We start from the raw sequence: 25,534 nt of genomic DNA, 5'->3' as shown, positions 1-25,534 counted from the left end.
TTCAAAGCAGATATAAGGACTTGGCTGTCCAGAAATTCAGATTAGGGAATTTAAATCTATCAATAATCCTCAGCCTCTGTGGGTTTGGCTGATGTCATCAGCAAGCTTGGCTAAACAATCCACAGAATAGGTGCTGTAAACCTGTGTTTATTTTTGAACCCTGCCGTGCCCTTTGTGGTAAATTGTATGCTGGGACAACGTTTGGAAAGCGAAACACTGAAATTTTGGGTGGCTCTGTGTGAATTGTCTGTGGGCAAGGATTTAGGGACTAGGATTAGTGTGCAAACGTAGGCTGCAGGACCAGGTTGGTTGTGAAACGCTGCAGGACCAGGTTGGTTGTGAAACGCTGCTGGAGCTTGAGCAATGGATTGAAGCCTGACACTAATTGCTCCAAGTGTGTTTATCCGTATTTTTGAGAGGCTGCATGTGTAGTCAGTCTGCAGTCTAGACTGTGATTTGAGATAGGGTAGGGATGATGGCTGGTGGCACTAGGAATTTTAGAGCCAGCTCAATTCCAGACTTCCTGGGGTAGGTTTGAGGCTGGTCCACGATTGATTATGTATTTTTGGGCAGAAGCCGTTTCTGTATCTCTGCAAAATGTCAGGGTAGGGTTAGGGTGGGGTTTATGAGAAAGAAGTGAAGGCTGTAGGAGGCAGGTGGCAGGTTTCAGCAGAGATGAGCAGAAGGCTCTCTCTATTTGGTTTGGGCATTAGTTTTCTGTTGTGTACATTTCCTGTGTTAAGCAAGAGCTAGGGGATGTAAAAATGAATGTCATGGAGCAATTGTCAATATTTCATCCTGCCTAGCCTTCATAGATAAAAATGTCTATCTGTGCTAGTTGGCTTAAAGGCTTTTTTCTGAATATTCAGATACCACTATGTAGCTGGTCCATATGGTGGAGTTAATGAGTTGGAGTGCAGTTTTATGGAAGTTAAGGCTGCCAAACAAGGCTTATTGTTGAAATTTGCCAGCCCCCAAGAAGACAGTTTGAGAGTGTGAATGCTTTCTGCTCAGTCCCTTGGCAGAGCAGTTACTTCTACATACTTTAGCCTGACAAGAAACTGGGATGTGCTGGCAATAGAGCTGCAGAAAGAGAGGGACTGTTTCCATTTGGCCCTCAGATGTCTGCTGAGGGTTGACCTGAGGTGATGTGAATGCCTTGTCTTTGGTGACAGCATCCGACCAATTGCTTTTGCTCCAGGTACACAAGAACGTGCAAAGACACGGCAGTATTCATCACACTCTGTGTAAACCCCAGCAGTAAATAAAAATATCACCAGAAAACGAGCCAAACAAGCATTTTGATAGCACTTCTTTTTATTCATGGTGATTAGTTTGGTTCTTGTGTGTAGAAGTCCCTTGTAGTGACAGAAAGAAGCTTGGTCATGTTGTGTGTACTGTGCAAGGTGTCATTTGGACAGTGATAAAATGCCAATAGCCTTACTGAAGGAATCTGTTAGAAATATGAAGAATGCAGTTTCGTTATATTAATAAGTTCATAGTTGTGCTAGTTATCTGTTTTGAGTGGGAGGTAACTAAATAAAGAGGGGTAATCATTGAGAATATCTTTCTGAGATATTTAAGGTATGAAAAAATTGGAGAGTTACTTCCCCCTTTTCCATAAACCTATATAACAGCTTGGTCTGGTTGCTGACTGGTTCCTTTGTCTTTTTCTGTCCTGTTGATTACATGAAGGAAATTACAGTTGCAGAGCATGCTGAGCTCTGAGAGATTGCACTGGCCCAGGGGCTTCCCCCAACACCCTGAAGGATTATTGTACAGGAGAAGGGTCTAGTTATTTGCTAGAAAGAGGACATATTAGAGAAAAAAAAATCCTACAGAAGGAAATTGACTCATCAGAATTTTTCTTTATCTTAATTTTTTTTCCTTTTTTTTTTTTTTTAATTATCTTTAGACTCTGGGAACTCTTTCTTCATGTCTTGAATTTGGCTCTAACTCAGCCATGGATATCTGTTGTTTTGATAGTTGCCTTTATCCTCCAGACAATAATTTCCAGCTGCTTTTTTCTAGCCTGTCTACCTTGCAACAGATTTCCTTTTTGAAATTGTTCAACCCTTTGCTGATGCCCATCAGCTTATCATAAACTGGCAAGTGGCAGTGCCAAAATGTGTGTACCCATCCCTCTATTCAATTTGATCACCCAGGGCAAAGCCAGTCTAGTGTGAAAGAGGAGAACTGAATTTTTAATCTATAATTGATCAATTATATCTGCTAGCAAGTGTTATGGAAGAGAGGAGCTTTACAGAGAGGGACCCTTGGTTTGGACTCCTTGGTGCCATGGAGATTTAAAAATACAGTTAAAGCAATAAGGTCCTTAAGCACTAGGATGCCCAGAAGCAGAGGTACATCCCAGGAAGTTAATCACCATTTAATTAATCACATTATAATGTAAGTATTTAGAGAGGCTTATTTTGCAAAAGTCATGTTTATGAAGTAAATCCCACTGGCTGGCTGTTTACAGAGGAAATACTTGAAATGCTGGAGCAAATATACACAAATGCTCTGCTTCAGGTTGTGAGAATAATGTTTTGCCCTACAGCAGCTATTTCTGTCTTAGTAGAGGAATGGCTCTGATTATATGGTAGCTTCTTGCTTATTTGTAATTCCTGTTGTCCCAGGACTGTAATTTATCAGGTTGAGTTTGTTGAAGTGATTGTACCTGGGCGTTCCCATGAATCACATGTGCATTGTGTGCACTGGAGTCGCAGTAGTTTCTTGCCCTTTTAAGTCCAAATTTGGTTTAGACCTATGTGCCTGGACACCACAGCTGAGAGCAAGATGGATTTCAGAGTGCCAGGTTCTCTACCAGTGACAGTAGCATCAGTAAGGACTGAAGTTGGTTGAGCTACACAAATGTGGAAAATGGATAATCCCTGAAGCTTTGGCATGTATCTTTCTTGCTTCCATTAGATACACTGAAATATGGTTTGATTACAAATATGTGGAATATATATAGTTTTATATATATATATATGTGGAATATATATAGTTAAATGATATGCTTCTCTGGTTCTTTGCCTGTAGAGTTATTGACATAAAGCACAGAGCACCCTAATTTACAGAGATAAGTTTGATTACTCAGATGTTGGTATATGTAAAGAGAAAAAAAGGATAAATATTGATAACATACCTTCACTAACATTGAAAAAAATTTGAAAAATTGTTATAACTGAATCATGTTATAACTGGGCCGTTGCTTTCTGAGATTAAAATATTATCTTTTTTCACTTTCTTTACATGCAGCTTTCCCATTTTGCTGATTTTCACTTTTGTAGTTTCATTTCATAAACTCTTATGCTTCTGTGGTCATACATAAAAATCCCTATCCCCAGACAACACAGTAGCATATAAATTGAATTTGCTGGTTGGTTTCATCCTTCATTCCACTATTCATCTCACTGAAGTGAGTATGTTGGTCTTTTATCATCATTACTTTTGCCATCTGGCTTTTTCTCTAGGGGCCTGATGGAGCTACTTGGGGTCACCTGCCTGTATTAGGAGGAGGTCAGACTTCTGTTGCCTGGAGCTGCAAAAATTACTCTGTGGGGCTATATGTGATAGAGCAAAAGTATCTCTGTATGTCTTTTCCCCTCCTCATATTGATGTAAAGTTCATTTTAATGGCATTAGTCCTGTTGATTTCAACTAATTTTTCTTTCACACAATGCTTTTCCTTTAAATAGCTTTCATGTATTTTTTAGTTGTATGTGTTCATATAATGTATTTAAAAAAGTGTTGCTGGACACCTTTTTGTCAGTGTGGTTGTAAACTGAGCAATATGTAGATTTTTGAATTGGCCCTCAACAAAAACTGGTGTGATGAAAGATTAAGAAGGAAGAAGAGCTATTGAGAAACACCTGTGAGGTGTAATAGTGATGATATATCTGAGTCTGCAGATTCAGATCAACAACATCTGCTTGATTTCGGGAAGACAGTGGAGAGGACACAAGAAAATGGAACACTTAATCTAGGACTTTATTAGGCAGGTGCAAGGTAGGAATTTATTCCTGCCTTCTAGTATGGAAAAGTATCTGAGTTTCAATTTTAAGCAGGTATTGTAGTTGCTTTGTTGTCTTTGGAAATCCCTGGGAAATGGGTACTCAAAAGTGAATTTGAATTCTGTATGGGGAGAGAAGTTTAGAAGGTGTCTAGCATTGGATAGTAAAATGCCCTGTTTTAAATATTTTCTTTTCATAAATCTAATGGAGACCTTTCTACTCAAGACCAGTAAGAGACCTTTTTTTTTTTTTTTGACAAAAATATTTTTATTTTGCCTGTTTCCCATTAGTATTTTGCTGGTATAAAAATGTATAAAGCCAGGAACATTCATATATGTTTTTTCAGATGATTTTATGATACACGAGTGGAATGTTTCAAAGAAGAAGTTAGGTAAAATATTAAGGAACAAAGAATATTTTCCACAGACTTTTGAGCACCTGTATGTAATTCATGTAATAGCAGTGGTTCACAATAGAACTTTATAGCTTTTCATGATTGACTCTAACAACCTGAATGAGTAGAATGTCATTATCTACTTGTATATATAATCACTTTATTTTTGCATGGAAAAGATTTTTTTTTAGAGTTCAAAACTTGTTATTCATGATATCCCACCCTGATGCCCAGTAGTTCGAAGGTTGTTAAGGAATAAAGCTGTATGAACAAGACACCATTATTTATGAAGTGAGAAACATGGTGAAGTAGGCTTTGATTTTTATCAGTGAATTTTTCTACTTGTCTAAATTTATTGTTGCATCTGATAAAAAGACTGAGAGGATAAGCTAAGGGTGGTTGGTTGAACTGTATCTATAAATTTGACATGACTTTAAGCATGGCTCAGGTGACATTCTGTTTCCCGGCACCTTCAATTTAATTTGAGAGAGTAGTTTTATCTTCCCCAAAGGTATTCCATGGTGATTTCAAAGGCGTACTTGGAAAGGCTGACACAGAAATGCAGGAATGGAAGTGATGCCCTCAATGTTAAAGTAGCAGAATTACAGCCTGGAAGAGAGGCTGATACTTTGAGAAGATATACTCTTTTTTTTTTTTCCCAACATCTCCTAGTATTTGAATTTGCTAACTCTGCCCAAATTTTGGGTCTGACTGTGCTGCTTCTGTGTTGGTCAAAACGCTTTCTGTTGCTTAATGTGAGTGGTCAGTGTAAGGAACAGGTACATCTCTGGTGGCTGGGTACCTCCAACCCTTGTCTCCTGAATGGATTTAGTGATGTGCTGTTGCTGATATTGGTTATTCTCTACTGCCTTCTGAAAAACAATGTCAGAAGTCCTTTACCTCCCTTCTGGTTCTATTGCATTAATTTCTAAAAACCTTCATTAAAATATTGGGGGACAATTCATTTGCGAGCATTCATATATATGAAGCCCTTGTGTAATTAAAAATTGTAGATACCCATTAGGGCACATGGTGTGACCCTTGGGGATGGTCCTGTGCAGGGCTAAGGGTTGGACTCGATGATCCTTATGGGTCCCTTCCAACTCAGCATATTCTGTGATTCTGTACATGCACAATCTCTGTTGCTGTACTCAGATTTGTCTAGAGATAAACGCTCTGATTGCTGTCTCATACAGGGTTTCTTAAAACCTGTAAAAGGAAACGTCTCTTTCTGGGGTGTATTTAATTTGCCAAATGTCTTCTGGTCGGTTCAGAGTTAAGTGTTTTGAGAATTTCAGTAATTCCAAACATTTTCCCTCATTTTCTTTGCTGTAATTAACTGTTAGCCTTTTACTCTGTATCATTCATAAAGAATAATATTGCTGGTGCTCTTCAATAACTTTTTTCCTGGAACAGCAATTTTCAGTGGCTTGGCAATGTCAAATAGAATTTCATAGCTCAAAGTGAGCAATTTGTGAAGAACTCTGCGGATTTTGGTTTGCCTTTTTTTGGCAAACCATAAATATCACAGATACACAACAAATCAGGAAAACATCTAGCAATTACTTTAATGTATTGTTAATGACCTTTTAGTTAGATGGTTTAGCTGGATTTGCTGTTCAGTTTCCATCCTCTTTTGATGACCAAGCCCATATAATTTACGAGTGAAAAGTCCTGCAGCCCTTGTAATCAGAATAACACAGTCCTGTGGGGAAACAGTCTCTCTGCATTGAGTGGCACGTTCCTGGCAGGAGGACCCAGACTGTATTTTACCCTTTTTCTTTGTCTAGGTGATGTGACAGCTGGGGGTCCTTTTACTTCAAACTCAACATATCTGAAGTGATGGCCTTATCTGAATGTGTCAAATAAACTTATACTCATTCTTCCTCCACTGTTCTCTCTTCCCTTCCTCGTTCTCCTCTCCTGTTGCTGAGATCTGCATACCCAAGGTTATATATATGGCTTTTAGAGACCAAAGGTACATGGTGGTTTAGTGACAGGACAATGCAAGGATGTTGTTCTGTGTTACACTCTGATGTGTCTCAATCTCGTGGTTTATTTGATAATATTTGGACAGTACCTAAAGATATGCTTATCTATGAAGGAGTAATACATAACATTTATGTAGTATTTTGCATTTTCAGTGATAAAAAGATTGATCTACTCGATGCACTAAATAAATGGTAATAGATGTATTCTGTATTGTCATGGAAATAGTATAAGTACTGACTGCAGTTTATTTAATTTCTTTTTCAACAGAATGCAGTAAGTATGACTTGTTTGCAGTGCTGATTTTGCTGCATGCCAAATTTTAACTCTCATCTAGAGCTATGCAAGTTTTGCAATCTGAGTGATAATTGCAGTTGGTGAGAGGGGCAGTTTGATGTGGCTGCAAAAGTTTGGTGATCAGCTATGATTTTGCTTCATCTAAAACTAAAATGACAAAAGTAATCTGTGCTACCTCAATATTTTCTAATCTGCTTGTGTGTTCTTAATCTCATTTAGCAGCCAGATCCATAATTTAAACATTTAAATGATTGCAGTTGCCTTCAGTCATAAAAATTCTACTAGCATAAGTTGAGCTTCACAGGTATTGTACAACAGATTATTTGGTAGTGTAAAAAGGCATAGTGTTTTATTCTGCAAATTTTCAGTCTTCCTAAATAACGGGTGTTCTTGACGACTAGTTAATAAGAAAAGAAAATAAATATAGGGCAGGAGGGAGGTAACCCCAAAGTCAAGAAGAGCAGCACCAGATATCCAAAAGTACTCTTGAGTGTAGTTATTTCTGCATATATATATATATATGGAATTATTACAATATTGATTACTCTTTCAAAAAACCAGTGAAGGTGCTGATTCCTTTTTTCTTTGAAACAGGCATTTTGACCTTGTCCTCAGAGTGAGCACCTGGCCTCCAAACTGCACTCATTTAAGATAATGGCAATAAAGTGGTGAACCACAGCTTTTATGTTGCAGTGCTGGCCCTGGTGAACATAGCAGTAAAACTTCAGCTGCCTTGAGAGTGCGAGCGCTTTCCCTGTGGTATTGAAGGGCTTGGTGTGGCCATGGTCTCTGTTGCTGACGTGTGTCCCTGTTGGAAGCATGCTGCTGTCGTGTCACAGCCCTGCTCCTGCAGCAGCCCTGCCCTGGGATATGGGGTAGGCTGCTGGGGCAGCAGTCACTGAGCAGCATTCCCGCTGCCCACCCTTTCTCCTGGGGTCTGCTCCAGTCCCTGGTCCCTTCTGCAAAGGGTCACACATCTGCTTGCTCCCTAACCCAGTTTTATATGCATTAGCCTTTTAGAGGATTTTTGGTTGATGAAGTTCATTTGTTTCCCATCATTTCAAGGGGCAATTACATGAGCGGTTTGTTGGCAGGGAGGAGGTGGGTTGACCTTTAGAGCCAATAATCTCTTAACCCAGGCTCAGCTGCAACTGGAATAGCAGTTTGAGCCTCAGTCTGTAGTGAAATAGGATACTCTATTGGCTACTGAGTGGAGAAGAGCTAATGCTATCATTATAATTTTATTTATCAGACCCTCTGGGGACTACATTTTACATGTGGGGACAGATCAGTGCAGGCAAAACCTCTGTTGTTTATCCCCTGACACCACAGGTGCCCTTATGATTTATTCCAAGGAATCGATGTGCAGACATCATGAATAAAACCTACAGAAGATTTTGTCCCTCCCAATGGAGGGAGCTTCAGGGAAGGATTTGGTCTAGAATTTCCAAACTAATCATGATCTCAATCAAATATTACTCCAACCATCACATCACAAAACTGGAAGGAGTAGTTAATGCAGCAGCTTGTTGACTTGCATCTGCTGCAGTAACTTACTCCAGCTGAGTTCCAGGGTGTTTACAAAACAGCAAACACAAACATGTTTTATCTGACAGGACAACAGCTTTGAGCAATTCATTATCAACTACTGTAATGAGAAGTTGCAACAGATCTTCATTGAACTTACCCTCAAAGAAGAGCAGGAGGAGTACATCCGAGAGGTAATACTTGAGTGGATCTTTCCTTATCCTCTCCTCTTTCTGTTGTCCCTGTAAAGACAAACAGGCATGCAGGCTGGAACCACCTTTCAGGGAGCAGAGTCACTTTTTGACCAAAGGACTGGCATGGAGCATGTTTGTGTAGGGCTATGTGGTTAGTTCCATTAAGCAAAAAATGCTGGTTTGGGCTTTGTTGCACATTATGAGTCCTCCAGGTAAAAACCAGACCCAACTCTTATTCATGCATTGGCAACAATGACTGGCAGTTCTGAGCAAGGACTAATTAATTTATTAGAAGACTAATATCACTTTCTGGTATTAGTGCCATTACCCTACAGTCTGTGTTTTGGATTACCCAGACACTTCTGGGAAGCACCTCAACAGCAGCCACAGCCAGTCCTTTTTCAAAGGGAGTTGGCTGGCTAAAACAATTGCATGCAACATGAAAGAAACTACAAATAGAGTTCTGGTTCTGGTTTTCTTTCAGTTAAGTGTTGAAGGGAGCTGTGTGAGCTTTGTGGGTACATTTAAGATGTCCTTTGGGGTCCGAACTCTGTGTTTGATGTTATTCTGTGAGTGAACATCAAGCTGAAGTTTTAATAGGTTTTAGCAGTATTCCACGTGATATACAGAGCTCAGACAACACACCAACTTGCAGCTGTAAAAACTGGCATACGCTGCCTGTACTCAAACTGAATGGATACCATTTTGCTGTATAAACATGCTTAAAAATTACATAAAGTTCCTGCCTTATAATCCTGAGGATAACGTGAAATTTCAGCCTGTCTTTTTTCTTTTTGCATTCAGTGGTGAACCATCATTACTGCAGTTTGGTTCTTGAATGATATTTCAAATGCTCTGAAAAAAACTGAACTGTAAGAAGTACCGCAGAGTGCAAATTGAGAATGAAATTAGTATTTTCCTTCTTTCAGTCCTTTGGCCTATGAGTGTTACCTCGTGATGCATTGGCATCTCATCCTGGAAATTTTATTGCTGATATTTGAAAAAAGGATATTAAAAATATCTGAACAACAGCCAGACCCTGGATTTTTCAAATGGTCTCATCTAAATTTAGCCCTCTTTCTTCCTCCTATTTAAAAAAAAAAAAACCAAAACAAAACAAAAAAAAACCAAACAAAAAACCCAGCAACTAAGAACTTTGAAATTTTGGTCTCAGATGCTCGCAGTGAAACTGGATGATTTCCTTCTAAGCAGTGGGAGCGTGGGCAGCATGTTGCTGGGTGGGAGGAGCCTGGCCTGGAGCCAGGGGAGTGCATGGGAAGCTGACACGGGTGGGGGAAAGGAATGGAGAACAAGTTTGGCAGCCACTCAAGGACAGTCATTTTGCACAGATAATGTTAGTAGTAGATGATTACATTTCTTAAAAAATAAAATTGTTGGTAAGCGCATAGAATTAAGTTTGAAAGTAGTAACCTTGTTAGCTGGAATATAATTTTAATTGCCTAGAGGAAGAACTCCCTTGATTGTTTTCCTATTCATATAATGATTTCTTTTTTTAATAGGGGATTGAATGGACTAATATTGAATATTTCAACAATGCTATAATTTGTGACCTAATAGAAAATGTAAGTTGTATTCAAGAATATCTCTGAATGTTAGTGCATGGATTTAATTTATCTGTTAAGTCTGCATGCATCCTCACACACTATAATTTTATGAAACAAGACATTTGTCGTATTATTCATCTTACTTTGTACGGTAAAAGTTTATTTTACTAAAAAGGTGTTCTGTAAAGCTACAGTTACTTTTTTAGAAATATTCAGCATCACCTATGGAAAAAAATACCCAAACTAAACAACTCTTAAATGTTTGCATTTACTGCTGTTTACAACAGATATCACATGCTACATTGTAAATAACATTTCTTTTTGTATGAAAACTAGAAACTCAATGGCATGTTACTGATTGCTTGAGGTACAGAAAGTACTTGTAACTAATAAGAGGACTTCCTATGGACTTAGTGTAGCAAAAAAAGAACAGTTTTTAACCATTAACATGAAATATATGATGGTTTTACACATAAACTGGCTACTTTCAGTTAAATTGGAGTTTCTGCAGTCTGAGTAAATGGCACAAAACTTCAGTGTGAATTTCAAGATTCGTTAGCAGTCTTTCAAAAATGCAGGTGCTAAAAATCTGTTGGAAATGGTCATTAGGAAGAGAGCCAAGCTTTGAGGTGGCTTGAAGAATGTTTTTCTGGGTAGCAGAGATCAAACAGGAGAACGGTCTCCTTTTTATGCCCTGATGGAATGTGATGGAAATAAGTACTAAAGCTCTTGTCTTGAAACTTCAGAACCAAACTGGAATCCTGGCCATGCTGGACGAAGAATGCCTGAGACCAGGAACTGTTACTGATGACACCTTTTTAGAAAAACTGAACCAAGTCTGTGCCACTCACCAGCATTTTGAGAGCAGGATGAGCAAGTGCTCCCGGTTCCTCAATGACACCTCCTTGCCCCACAGCTGCTTCAGGATTCAGCATTACGCTGGCAAGGTACCTGGTGAAGCAGGGAGTACGTGGTGTGTGGGGGCTGCTGTGGCTGATTAAAAAATCCAGACCTGTCTTAATCGTTTCTGTCTTAAGCCTAAGGTTTGGGATTTGGGCTGGAAGGTTTTCAGAAGTCATACAATGGTTGGGGCTGGAAGGGATCTTAAAGAGTATCCAGTTCCAACCTCCCTGCCATGGGCAGGGACACCTTCCACTAGACCAGGTTGCTGAGAGCTCCATCCAACCTGGCCTTTAACAATTCCGGGGTTGAGGCATCCACAGCTTCTCTGGGCAGCTCTCTCCAGTGTCTCACCACCCTCACACTAAAGAATTTCCTCCTGATATCTGATCTAAACCAGCCTTCTGTCAGTGTAAAGCCATTACCCTTTGTCCTATCACTACATGCCCTTGTACAAAGTCCTGCTGCTCTAGCTGAAAATCGGGGCCAGTTCTCTATTTTCATCATGTGCTTTAGTGCTGCTGCTTCTCTCTGGAAAGAAAACATTGATTACAATGAGAAAAATTCATGCAAATTTGAAGGCAACATATTTTGGAGGACATGCTCCTTGTCACTGAAGTAGCTGCAGTCCTTAGTCATGTTGTTGAGAAAGTGGAGTTTTGTACGTTTGAAGGAACTGAGTTTGATACTCTTGTGTGTTTAAGCAGATGGAAGAGAAAGCTCTACAGAGGGCTTGCAAAAGTATTTGTTTTTAACAAAATAAGCAATATGAATAAATATGAGTCTGACAGCTTTCAATGTGTAGTTCATTATGACTTTTTATTAATGAAAATCAAAATAATTAAATTGGTTGAGTGAAGACAATTTTTAAAAAAAAAATTCAAAAGTAAAAGTAGGGTTACAGTTATACCTCTTGTCTGAATCTGCTGAAGTGATAATTTCACAGAGCAGAGAGTATTTGGAAAGTTTTTCATTTCCCTTGGACTGCTTAATACTTTTTAATATTTTCTCAATCTTACAATTTTGAATAGCTCAACAGTTTGCTCAGTCAAAATAGTTCTGGAAATATCAGACTTTCAGTATTTGAGGCAACCATTCATTAATTTAACATTATGTATTTACCAGGAAGATTTTGTAACTGCATATAATCTCACAGGGATTAATACACAGGTATTTCTTTGGTTGTCAAAATTCAAACTGAATTGAAAATACCCCAGTACTTTGGGAAGGACTGCACACAAACTGTGCCTTAGCAGACACTGAGGATCCTTGATTGTTATGGGCATTCTCTTACCCAGCAGGGCAGCCAGTGAATTCCTCCTATTTTGGGAGGAATGTTGTTTTTCCATCCTCATCTGAGAACATTTTGATCTAGTCACTGGACAACAAAAGTTTGACCCTCCTTTTATGAAATATAAGTAAGTTCATACGAACAGGTTTTTTTCAGTAGTGGCATTTACTACACCTGTCGGAACCAGAAACATGTTCTCCGAAGTAAAATGCTGCCTGAGTTCCCACTGACTTGCTGTTGTGTAAAATATGGCTATGTCAGTGCTAGTTTTGTTCGGTATTCTGTGTACATAGTACATATCTATGCAGAACTGAGAAATCACGAAGCTGAAGAATCTGTATTACCAGCCAGATGACTTGTCACAGTTAATCAAATAAGTTTCCTACCCTCAAAAATTAAAAAAGCCAGTAGCAATCCGAGATCTGCGTGAAGTTCCCCTGGATGCCTCCTGGGTCTCCAGCTGCAGGTCAGACCTTTGTGTTCGTGCTTGTTGTTGTTGGACTGCTTTCCTGGAAGAAGTCCTTTAAAATAACAGTCCCCTGAGGATTGCACAGTGAGCTGCTTGCTGCTGCAATAGCAAGAGGTGATATTTCATATTGTGTTTCAGTTAGGCAAATAATGTAAGCATTAGTAATTTGAAAGGAAAAGGTATTTTTGCTGTTGTGAGTCGAAAGAGAGGGAGAAAACCTTTTGTCAACCATAAAAAAGAGATTGGTTTGGAGTATGGCAGGTGGTGGTTTATCAGTTACCATGTAAGAAGGGTTTGTCCCCTTTCAGAAACCAGAATTGATCAGCCCAGGGAACTGTTAGCAGTATGAGAAAATTCATCTTTCTCAGGTAGCATGTTCGCAGAAATTCTATCCAACAAAAAGTCTTCCAAATGTCACATTTAAAAAGAGAGCTGAAATGTCTTTTGTTTGGTTTGGATAGTGAGAAAGAGGGAGAAATTAATTTCTTGGGTCAATTTTGAACTGGCCTATGTTATAGTTCAAAACCTGCTCTGATGAGACTCTTCTCTATTTTTCAGGTTATGTACCAGGTGGAAGGATTTGTTGATAAAAATAATGATCTTCTGTACCGTGACCTCTCCCAGGCCATGTGGAAGGCCAACCACTCTCTCATCAAAGCATTGTTCCCAGAAGGTAACCCTGCTAAGATCAATCTAAAGAGACCACCAACAGCGGGTTCACAGTTCAAGGCTTCAGTTGCTACCCTGATGAAAAATCTCCAGACAAAAAATCCAAACTATATCAGGTAAATTACCCTATGGCAAAGCTTTTTGGTGAATTTTTTTGGTGAACTTAAAAAAAGTCTTGATATCCAAGGATATCAAGAAATTTATGGCTTATACTCACGAGAAATTTATTGCTTATACTATTGAAATTTATGGCTTATACTCACAAGAACAGTTGTTGACGTGTACAGTGCTGCAAAGGAGTGTCCCTTTTCGTTTTCCTTTTCCAGGTGCATTAAGCCTAATGACAAAAAGGCTGCACACATTTTCAATGATGCCCTGGTGTGTCACCAGATCCGCTACCTCGGTCTCCTGGAGAACGTCCGGGTCAGAAGGGCGGGTTACGCGTTCAGGCAGGCGTACGAGCCTTGCCTGGAAAGGTACAAAATGCTCTGTAAGCAGACATGGCCCCACTGGAGAGGGCCAGCCAGGTGGGTAAACAGCAGCATTCTTACATGTCCTGAGTGAAATTGCTGTCTTCCATGTGTTCTGGGTTTTTTTTAAATGTTTTGCATACATTGAAAAATGAATATATTGCAGCCTTTATTGATTTGGGTCTGAAAGAAAAGGTGAGAGAGAGAGCAAAGGATACTGGAGTGGAATCAAAATTACTAGGAGTCTGGAATGATCAGGAGGGCACTCTACCTTTAATAACCAACTTTCAAAGTGTAGGAGCACTCATTTCCTTGGAGACAGCCATACAGTCTTCCTCTGTCCTTTCAAGAATGATTTTACATAGTGATTGGGGAACACTTAGGAGATAATACCTCTTGCAAATCAATTGTTTTAAATATATACTTTTAAATTGCATAGTATTCACACGTATTTTTGCAAATAATGTCCGGGGTAGGCAAATAAGCTTCTAATAATTCTTTTTGCGTGTGACCACCAATAGCATGATTTAAATTTCTTTCATAATAGATTAACATCTTTAGCTGCAATTTAAATCTTTAGGTTTTTAAATCTTTAGGTTATCAAGATAATGGTGGAAGTGCAGCAGTGATAACAATAGCATTGTAATAATCATTGCAAAGATCTGCAAAATTCCTCTCTCCTCTTTTCTGTTAATGTTCATAAAATGCATTTGGTAAGAGTGGAACACTAGCATTTGTCAAACTTGTCAGTCTGTGTTCCACATTTTGACATAAGTGTGAGAGCCCTTCCTTTTTCTTTTCTTTTCCTTTTAAGTAAAATAATTATAGATGTAAGAGGAAAAAATAGGCCATTGCTGATGCTGTAAAATAAAAATTGCTCTTATTTCATCAAATTTTTCTGAATCTTTGCAGTGATTATTCTTGCCTTTAGCTAAATAACCAGTGAGTAAATGAGTTAAGTTTTCAATCTTCTTATGTCAAGCATTATTTAAGGGTTTAAAATATGCTTTCCTTTACTTTCCATGAATTAAGCTGTGAATATGTAAACTGAGAAGTTTCAGCGCTGGGGGTCATGTTTGTTAAGCTCATTTTCTCCTTCTTAGGGCTGGAGTAGAGGTGCTGTTTGATGAATTGGGAATCCCTGAAGAGGAATTTTCGTTTGGTAGATCAAAGATATTCATCCGCAACCCAAGAACAGTAAGTGAAAAATGTCTTCTGCAAAATCCAGCCCTCTCTCATGAGGACAGCCTGTTATGAGCTGCATCATTCACTACCTGGTTCCTACAGATTCTTCTGCCTACAGTGCTTTGATATATCGCTGTGAATGTAGCATTTAAAAAGGAGCTTTTTAATGTAAGACCCATTAAAATCGGTGTGAATCAAGACTCTACAACAGCTGTCAGCCTTAATTTATTGTAACTTTTATGCACTGAGTTGTGACAGTGCATCTGCCACAAATCTTGGTGTATCTGCTTATAGCTCTGGAGATAAATAAAATAAAATGTGTCTGAGAGGGGACTTAAGTAAAGAAGAGACTTCTCTTACAGTATCTGTGCTTATGGTTTTTTTTTTCCTTGTCTCTTCCTTCCTGCTCTTTTTCTTCTAATATCAAACAAAACCCTACCACCCCCCCCAGCTCTTCAAACTAGAAGATCTGAGAAAGCAGCGGCTGGAGGACTTGGCTACTCTGATTGAAAAGATTTATAGAGGTTGGAAGTGCCGTACTCGCTTCTTGTTAATGAAAAAAAGCCAGATTGTGATTGCTTCCTGGGTCAGGAGATACGCAGTAAGATACTATCCTTACTAAATATGGGGGGTTCTTTTCATAGTTTAATACATCTAACTTTCATAGGATGTTTTTCCTTGATAAATATGGAGAGGTGTTGAAAGAATTCAATTTTATGTTAATATTTAGGTACCAATAGTGTGAATAAAGACTGTTAAAGATAATTTCTATAGACTACTATTAAGTGTTTACATTGTGCTTGCTCTTAAAGAATTAAAAAGCTCACCAGAGTCTTTTAACTCTGGGAGATCAGGATTTTGATTTCTGTGGCCCAGCTGGGAACAGTCTTTTTCATTCATCTAAAATGCTGTGCTGCCTGACATTTACAGTGCTTTCAAAACATATGGTTAATGTGTAAAAAATGTTCAGTAGTATACATGTGCAGTTCTGTGGAATTCAGTCATTCCTAAGCCTTTTTGTATTTTTGCCTTATTTGGAACCTTTGCATTTGAGGCTCAAGAATGCTGCTTTGGAGGATCCCAGGGATTTATTTTAATTATAACTCCTAAGACTTTTAATTCAGTATCATTATTGATACAGTTCTAAAGCAGTATCAAATCTGTCTGTGGACTGGATGTTCTGTTCCATGAACTGAACAGCCCTGTTATACGACTCTTCCATGTCCTTTTCTCAGTTACTAAATAATATTGACTTATATGATAAAACAGATTTATTTGTTTTTAAATTTGAAACCCATTCTTAAACATCTCAGCTGCATTTTGTTATTGTTAGAGAATAGCACAAGCATATCAGAAAGCTTGATAAAATATGGAAAAAACTCTTCTTAAACTACATGTTGCAGAGTTGACAATCTGTTTTTCAGTTGACAAGCACTTCTGTTTGTCATCTTGAAAGCCATTACTATTTGGTTCACTTCTCTTGGATAATTAAAGGGAAATATAGATAATTTGGAAAAAGTATGAATAAATGCTTTTTTATTGTAAAAACTCTTCTCTCTGAAGTTGTGTGATTGAATGCACCACTTCTGCAAACCACATCGTTACAGAATTGCATTGTGCCCATATGGCTTCATTATGATCTCATGAAATCTTAATCAATTTAAAATGGAGTTACTGCAGCTAGATTGGTGCAGCTTTAAATATGAAGAAATGAAAACAAATACATGACCAAGCACTGTGGATGTTTTAGCTGTAAACCTTTATTGGGTCACTGGTGAGACATGGCAGCAATTGTCTTATTAGTTACAGGTGATGATAAAGACATCTCCTCAGCCTCTTCATGTAGATGGGAGGCACCATTCTCCTAAACCCAACATGACTGTTAGGCACTGTGCTCTGGAAGGTTCTGTAATTAATCCCTTGCATGAAAAAAGCTTTTTGACAACTCCTTGTGCCGGAGGCTTGACTCAAGGATCTGCAGACACTTGCCTGTCTGTCCCCTTGCAAGGCATGACAGACGTCAGTCATGGCATGAATGTGGCCTAGAGCAGATTCTCTCCAGCTTCCTCACAGAGAAGTTGACTGTCATCAAGTGGACTGAGCGTATAAAAAGTATAAAAGCCTTGTTACGAAGTGGATCAAACTTAGTATTACGCTAAACACTGGACTACTGGGGAACTGAGCTTTTTAGAAGGAAAATGTTTGCCTGTCCAGGGAATTTATTGTTCAGACTAGCGTACTTGAATAATACTCCAGCATTTCATTCAGGAATCCACGGTTTTGGTTTTTTCCTGTTCCTAAGTTATCATCAGCATTTGGTATAATAAAGGGTCTGCGGGTAACAGGAACAGCGTAAGTCTTATGAAAAGGTGGTAAAAAGCTTAGCCAACAAACCTGAGCATTTGTGACAGTTTGTGTGCTACTCTGGTGGTGGGAAAGACAAATAAAGCTGTTACTGTTAGCATTTAATCTGCATTTGTGCTGCTGACCATGAACTTAGTGTTTCTGTAAACAGAGAGTGACATTGTCCATGCAGCATTGTTGGTGTGCTTTGTTTCCCCTCGAGTTGAACACAGAATCTACACTCTGATCTGCTCGGTCAAAAGTCGTTCACTTTTTACATTTATCCTGAAGCGTATTGTCAAATGTTAGTAATGAAATGTTTACTACGCAGTATTTTACAGTTGCAATATTCTGTTCTAAGCATCACGTATTTATTTCCAATACAGCAACAAAAAAGGTATCAGAAGATAAAGAGTTCAGCTATCATAGTACAGTCCTACATCAGAGGATGGAAGGTGAGTTTCCTGTTACTGCTGCAGCTGTCTCTGTGTGATGAGGTAAGGAGCAGGTCAGAAAACACATTCCAAATGCTCTGAGACTCCTGCCTTTTGTGCCTTCTATCCATGGAGCTGTGGGTGTGCTGTAGCCATTGTTAAGCACTCATGTTTGCTGTAGAAGAGGTGAGTTTGGGACATCTGCATTTGCTTCCGGGGCTATAAATCCCTGCCAACACTGCAAGTGGAATTCTGGGACCACACTAATCTACTGGGTTATCCTTGAGGCATCTTCTGCCAAAGAATTTAGAGAGAGGAGGCCTCTTTTCAGGGGCTTGAGTGTGATTAAGTGAGTCTGGTGATCAGAGCATACGTAGGTACATGCTAATCAGGCAACCCAGCAGCTCCAAAGCAGGATGCTCTGGGACTCTGCCACTGGTCTTATGCAAATGGTAGCATTGGAATGATTTGCTAAGAAATAAGTTGTGATTGACAGTTATTTTACCGTTAACAGGATTCTCAGAGAATAAAAAAAATTGAAAGCCGGTTTAAAATAAAGAGTTTGGATTGTCCAGGCAGTATGTTACTTGGATGAAGTGTTCAATTCTCCTCTGTCTGCTAAGAAGAGGAGTGTAAATGTTGAACAAGTAGTTATTTGCTATTGGCTTGTCCTCTGCTTCGATTTGCTATAACTTTGCTTCTTCTCTGAGAGGTTTGTACTTTGTGAAGGGATAATTCTGCAGCCACTGTAGAGATTTAAGGAGTGATGCTTTAATAAGAGGTAAAAATGAGGTTAACAGCTCACATGAAAGCAGCCACAGTGCTCAAAGCAAGCGTGTCTGTCCAGCTTCAGAAAAAATGACCTTGGGCTCCTCTGTTTTCTTATTAACTCTTCTCTACCCTGCTATAAAGGTGTCTGTCCCCTCTATTTAAGGAATAGAGAACTGCCTTTAGTTCTGGAGCCAGTTTCCTTCCTGTCAGACAGGGAAGGGGCTGCAGTTTCTAGCTATTGGTGTAAACAGCCCTCTCCTGCCTGGAAGGCTTTAAAGTTTGCCAGGAATAAGCTAGAGTAATTTGATTTTGCTATTTTTCTTGATTTTTACTTTGTCTTTATTATTTTGTTTAAATGAGTTAAAAATATCCTTTTGGTCTTTCTATTGATGTGCTGTCTTTTCCCATGAGTGTTGTTTGAAGAAAACTGGGTTAAAAGCATCATCTTGAGTTATGGTTTTCTGTTTGCCATTGGAGAACAAGCTCTTTTGCAGAAGCATTACTGTGCATGAAAGCCTGGTATGACAGCAGCCTTTAGTGTGACCTAAAGTCAGGCAATTTACTTGTGATTTATTCTTTATTGCAGTCTAAGTGGGTAAGACATTTGCGGTGTGGAGAAGAAGTATTGTTGCCATTGTGCAAACAGACATATAGATATCTCAAATAATGCAGCAAATCTGGGAGAAAACTAAACATTGAATTAAGATGCCCTGAAATGCCAGTCCCAAGCTCTCTCACGTGCACAGGATCCTCCCTAGAACACCAGATGTTATGCTGTGTGCCATTTGTGACAGTATTTGTTTGAGGATTTGGAGGTGTTGTTTTTTGGTTTTGCCTAGATTTACGGGTTGCAGTGCCTTAGTTTAGAATCATAAAAATCAGTAAAATAATGTTTTCAATTGTCTACAGGCTCGGAAACTTCTTCGGGAACTTAAGCATCTGAAGCGCTGTAATGAGGCTGCCACGATAATTGCCGCCTATTGGCACGGTACCCAGGTGAGAACAGGGCAATAAACTGCCTTTAAATGTCCCTGTATGGAATGAAGAAGGCCCTTCAGGATGGTTATCTGTGAATATTTGCAGTGGCTTAAACTGCTCTTACTGCTTATACTGGTTTTTTTTTTTTGGTTTCTCTTTGCTGCTAACACGTTTTAGCTACCGCAGCCTGGGAAGCTGGGACACGCTTTAATATTTGCTGTTTGTAGTGACTGGTTTTCTTTCTTTCTTTCTTGCACCAGTGGGAACTTGCAGTAACCTTTTCTTTCCTAAGCTTCTCTATATCCTATTTTCAAATGCATCACAGGCACGAGGGGAACTGAGACGACTGAAAGAGGAGGCTAGAAATAAACATGCTATTGCTGTTATTTGGGCTTGCTGGCTTGGATATAAGGTACTTCATGCACAAATCACATGCCACCCTTCATTACCCAACAATATCAACATTTAATTAGTACTAAATAGTGAGAATTAACGACTAATACAATTCACTCTTAAATAATAGAGCATGATCATCGATTCCTTCCATTTCCATTCATGCCACCCTTAATAAATCTGATAGCATTCTGTATGCCAGTTTTTTTTTGTAGAGTAGGAAATTCTTTGCATGGCAACCAAGTAAAGATTTGCACTAACAAGCCATTAGACTAGATTAAAAATGACTAGACTACAGTATTCTCAAATTAGGGAATGCATTTAACTATATGTGAATATGCAAAGCATGATTTGTGGGGGGAGAGAAGGTCGGGGTTTTTTGGTGTCTTCCCCCCCAGCCCCCAACAAGTGCTTTCAGTGACACTGTGTTAGTGATCCAATTGAGATTTTCACCAGGCTGTATAATCTGCATCATGCACAGTCTTCATCTACAAGTTCAAAACAACACTATTTTTTTAAATTTTAGTTTTAATTGGTTTAATTGATTCTCTGACTGTGATTTGAACCAGTAAGAAAATTTCAGTAAGTACAAGTAAAGCACAATTTTATGAGCTGATCTTTTAGCAGAAAATGATGTTAGTTTGCAATTCTAAACTTACAGCCCTAGAAAAATCCCAGGAATTCCAGCATCAGCTGTTTGTTTTCAAAAGCAAAGTCCCACTGAAAGATTCTTGCTAATCCCCAGCCTGTAGTTGTGGGTTATGTGAACATTTGAAATGCTGCTCACTAGAGGTCAAAAATGTATTGGTTTCAATTAGTAAATTCCTAATTTAGTGGCAAACCATATTGAGTAAATATATTAAATTTAAAATATTTTTCAGTTATTATTTAAGTTAGGGGGCAGATGTCAGAACACCTTGCCAACTAGAAGGAGAAATGTGCTCAAATTACATCTGGAGTATAATGCTGAGTTTGACCTTGGCTATTTTGATATAAATCTATTAGATTTCTAGTGAAATGGCAGCCCTGTGAATCCAAACAAGCATGTACAAAATTTCCTTCATACTAGAGAGCCTCTGGAACTTTTCACTTCTAGGTTGGTGTTTAGGTAACTGTACAATTCGACAGACACACTGCTTCCTCTACATTCGTTTAAGCACAATACATTGAGAATTTATTTTTAACCAGAGTTCCTTTCACCAAAAAATCGCTCAGTACTGCAGAATTGATATTTATTTTCCTAGGTTTAAGATGTTCTTTAGAATTAAAAGATGCCTCCAGAAAGTGGATGCAATAGTGTTAACTCTGTTAAAGCTCCTCATAGAAATGTTTAGTAGATTTGGACAATTTTTAACATGGCTTTAGTAATTATTTTTATCAATTGGCTCACAGGAATTTAATGAAAAATTGTCTCCTTATTCCTTAAATATAAATAGTTGAAGTATAATAATATATATATATCTAAAGATGATAATCTAAATTGAATTAATATTTGAAAAACAATTAGTCTCTGATAAGAGAGACGACTTCTTATTGGTGTGATGCTTTATCTTTTTCCAGAGGAATCTGTGGAACAAAAGTTTCTAGAAGTTATCATCAGAAATCACTTGCTTTACAAAAAAACCACCCCCAAAACCAACAAAAAAACCCAAGAGTGAGCCTCAAGTACTCAAGTTTCCTTCCTTTTCACAAGATAGGCAAACACTTAGCTTTGCATAGTTCTTGTTTTTAGATTGCTGTGTAGTAGGAGCTTTCCTTCCCAGCAGATGAGTGTAATCTTAGAGTCTACATCTAACACACATTAACCTTTCCAGCTGTATCAGAGGAGCGTGACTGGCACAGGCTGGAACTGTGCTGCACAAGTCTGATAACTTGTAACTTGACAAGTGCAGATATATGGGGAGAGCTGCCGTGACTGAGCCTGTAATGCTGGAACTCTTTCTTTTACTTGAACGTTGTCATCAGATAGTACTGATACCTCCTAAAATGTGGCATTCTGTTAGGTTGCCCACACATGCCTCTGTGGTTAGAACACTTTGTGCATTGCTTTCCTAAGATGGAATGATTTATTTATGAAAGGTAGGTAGGTGCCTCCCTCTTTGTACATGAGGAATGCACTAGGTTTGGGGGCTTCTACCCCTTAATTCCATAGTTAGACATCATTTACCAGGCTGGAGAATTTTTTTTTTTTAAATAGATGAAGGTCAAAATAAAAAATAACCTCCAGAATAAAAGCTCTCATTACAATGCTGGAAAGTCATCGTGACATACGTGGTTTCAGAGCTGATTCTGTTCTGCCCAGGCACTTGCCAGTGAAAGAAGTGACTAGGTAGTGAGATTTTGGTAAGTCTTGATTTGCATACGCATCATTTTGATCATGAAACTGCAGGCAAAGCTCTCCGATTAGAATCGAGTTACGGGATTCTTACCACTGACTGGGAGTTGTGCACAGAAGAGGAGGAGGGGAATGCTGATAGTAATAGGTCAGACAAAATTCTTACCTGTACATGCCACTTAAACAGCAGCGGAAGCTTTTTTGACCTTCTGTGTGGCTTCACACCAATTCACACTGACACCTCGGGTGTTAAAGGTTGAATGCTGTTCTTCCATCTTTTTATCCCTTGGTTGTTAAGTTGGCTGTTTTGTTTGGGAGAGGCCGTTTCCTGGTTGATGTGCTACCTGCATCGGGCTGTCTCTTTTGTTCACTATCTAAACCTTTTAGGCTCGAAGGGAGTTGAAACGCTTGAAGGAGGAGGCTAGGCGTAAGCATGCTGTTGCAGTCATTTGGGCTTACTGGCTTGGACTGAAGGTACTTTCTCAAACACTCCCATCTGTCAACGTGAACTCAATAAAGCGTGGCATCTTACTAACTCAAGCAGTTGTGTGGGCTCACGAGTAGGGATGTTTTTTTACAGAGAATTCCATTGTTTAATTTTGTCATGGACTTTGCTGAAAAATTCGTAAGCTGAAAATGCCTCATTTACAGCAGCATTCAGGCATCGGGTGTTTTTTGCCACATCAGGAATTGCAGTTTTCAAGTGAAAGACAAATGTCAGATTAAAGGACTCTATTACAGTTGTTGACTTAAAAAACCTGACCTACATTGGCAAGGGTCCTATCTGTATAGATTACAAGGATGTATTTTCTTATTGTGACCTCTACTTGTTTGAATGGGAAGTGGGGTGAAGATGTCTGACTCTCGCTGCTGTTCACGTTAGACCCCTGACCCCAGTGTCGAGGGCACAGTGTAAAGCTGATGAAAGGTCCTGTTGCATCCAGCAGCCTTTTTAGGGCGTGGCATTGCATGCAGTTACCTATACCTTGTGACAGCCATGAATTCCCAGAAAAATTGAGATGTACAAAAGTCTTCTGTTTTCCACCCCTTGCTTTCAAGGACTGGTTGGCAAAAGAAAACACATCTGTAATCTGGAAAAACGTAGTTCTGCTCTGTAAATAGACTATGAAAATGGCATCTTGAGAGGTTTCAGGTCTGTGCCCAAACGATTTACATAACACAGTTTTACAGATGCAGTCCTGAAGAGCTGCGGAAATCTGAATCAGTTTTGTTTGGCTGGGAGTGCCTTCTGCTAATAGGGATATTGTAGACTACAGAAATATAAAAGGAACAATTGATGTGATAATACAGAGTAAAGTTCAGCTCTCATATCCTTATATTCATCCGAACAATGATGAAATGAGAAAAATAGTTAGAAAACATAGAATTGTATATAATGCATGTTGATTTGTATTTAAAAAAAAAAAAAGGGCATTACAATACATACATGGAAACCAGAGCTGGAATATACAAAGGAGCCATTTTAAGAAGTCATTCTGCAGATCAGAATCACATTTTCACACTTCAGGTACTACTGCCAAAGTGGGTCTGTTTTTATGATTTTAAAACAAGAATATGTCCCTCCTGAAAACTCAAAGGCCGTTTTATATCAAGCAGCAACATTTAAATGAAAGCTGATGAATGCAAAACATTTACAGAGCATTACAGCAGGAATATGTTTCTGCCTGTCTGTGGTGTGGTTTTCAATGTATTTGTTAAATAATATAAGTGGCATTTCCAATTTCTATCACACCTGAAATACGCAGATTTTTCTGAATACAGCCATAGTCTGTCATTCCAATACATCACTGTTAGCACAGGTAATTTGATGGCAAAGTATTTTCACCCATGACATATAAAGCTGAAGATTTAAAGCTGATACAAATGATTGAGATTAAACCATTAATTGTTGAGGATTTTATTGGTTTGTTGTTTTTTTTGTTGGGTTTTTTTTTCTTTTTTTTTTTAATTGTATGATAAGTAGATTTTAATAGCATTTGTGGTAGTTTGCAGATTTAGGCTTTTCTGGAGCAGCTTGCATTTCTCAGTGCTTGCTTTGCAGCTTCCTTGCAGCACCAATAGGATGTGTGGGTGTATATTAGTCCCTTTGTTCCAAATTAATTTGCACACCTTGCAGCTTACAAAGAATAATATAAAGCAAGATCGTTATAGAGAGACTCTGAGAACATGGTGAGATTTGGAATGATTGTGGTTGGAGTGGCTTTGAGTGTGGTAATTTCCATCCCTGAATAAGTAATAAAGTATGTACACTAATTACAGAGAACTAAACCTGGCAGAAAATGAGTGAATAAGAACTCTAATAATTTTTCTTACAAGGAAAGGAGGAAAAAGTTCTGTGCTGAATTTGCATAGAATGATGACAGCTGAATGCTGCCAGTTTTGTTGATGCACCTTAATGCATAATCAAGCAAAACCTGTTTACCTGTGGGGTGTTTTTAATCCCAAAATGGTGACAGATTCTTGCTTTCCAAATGCTGGCTTACTTTAAAATGCATGACAGTCATCATGGGGTGGAAGGGGTGCCAAGGTAAGCCAAGGAAATTGTTTTTCTGTAAGTTGATGTGGGATTTTATTCTGTGGGTTTCCCTTTATTTTCTGGTTACAGAGAATCCATCAACACATAGCGAGTTAGCTAAAACCACTAAATTTTGCTGTGGGGTGAATTATGCAAAGCCACAATGTTTTCCCTGGGTTTTGCCCAAAACTCATAATAGGTGTTGCAGACTGTGCCAAACTATGAAAAAAAGAGTTGGGGGATGTTTCAGTTGACTTGATGTGAACCTGGGAGTCACATAAAACTGCAAACCTGTCAGGCTCTCTCAAACTGCCTTTTCTGAATTTTGATCTGTGCTAATCAGCACTGATAGAAATACAAGGGGCAAAACAAGTACTCTGAAGCCTGCATTTCCAAGCGTATACTAAAAATTAGTATCACCTGCAAAAATTATTCTCACCGATCGCTTTTTTGATTTTTGTTTTTTTTTTTAAATAAATTTTAGGAGCAAATATCAAGCTTGCTGACATTAAGCACCCTTTGTGTTAATTCTCTGCTCTTATCAAGCACCAAAATCTTATTTTTGTTTTGGAATGAAGACTGCTTGTGTGAAAAGAACTTTTTTAATGCAGAAGTCTATTCTAAAAAAAAAATATCTTTTTTATTTTAGAAAAGTCTGTGTATTAAGAATCTGAAAGGAGAAAAATCAGAAAAGTTCACCAGTTAACTCTGTAATTAACATCAAATCAGCATCACTTCAGACACAAGAAAATTATATCACTAAATGTACCTCACTT

General features: G+C 38.6%; 1 protein-coding gene across 4 annotated transcripts in view; it reads left to right on the top strand.

Annotated features, from left to right (window-relative positions):
* Positions 1–25,534, top strand: part of MYO1B (myosin IB) — a 112,687-nt gene that overhangs the window by 73,919 nt on the left and 13,234 nt on the right. Inside the window, exons 14-25 of one of the 4 annotated variants that reach the window (XM_027737479.2) lie at positions 1,471–1,476; positions 8,315–8,419; positions 9,940–10,002; positions 10,731–10,931; positions 13,203–13,429; positions 13,640–13,840; positions 14,887–14,980; positions 15,420–15,569; positions 17,698–17,766; positions 19,426–19,512; positions 19,820–19,906; positions 22,610–22,696. In XM_027737479.2, coding sequence (XP_027593280.1) covers positions 1,471–1,476; positions 8,315–8,419; positions 9,940–10,002; positions 10,731–10,931; positions 13,203–13,429; positions 13,640–13,840; positions 14,887–14,980; positions 15,420–15,569; positions 17,698–17,766; positions 19,426–19,512; positions 19,820–19,906; positions 22,610–22,696 — 1,377 coding nt within the window. The remainder of the gene's footprint in view (positions 1–1,470; positions 1,477–8,314; positions 8,420–9,939; positions 10,003–10,730; positions 10,932–13,202; positions 13,430–13,639; positions 13,841–14,886; positions 14,981–15,419; positions 15,570–17,697; positions 17,767–19,425; positions 19,513–19,819; positions 19,907–22,609; positions 22,697–25,534) is intronic. The other 3 variants (XM_027737478.2, XM_027737482.2, XM_027737483.2) reach the window with 3 other exon arrangements.

Source organism: Pipra filicauda, unplaced genomic scaffold (assembly GCF_003945595.2).
Source record: "Pipra filicauda isolate LSUMZ 115617 unplaced genomic scaffold, ASM394559v2 scaffold149_size4050908_pilon, whole genome shotgun sequence".
NCBI lineage: Eukaryota > Metazoa > Chordata > Aves > Passeriformes > Pipridae > Pipra > Pipra filicauda.
Note: the sequence above shows the minus strand (reverse complement) of the source record. Positions and strands in the feature narration are given on the sequence as shown.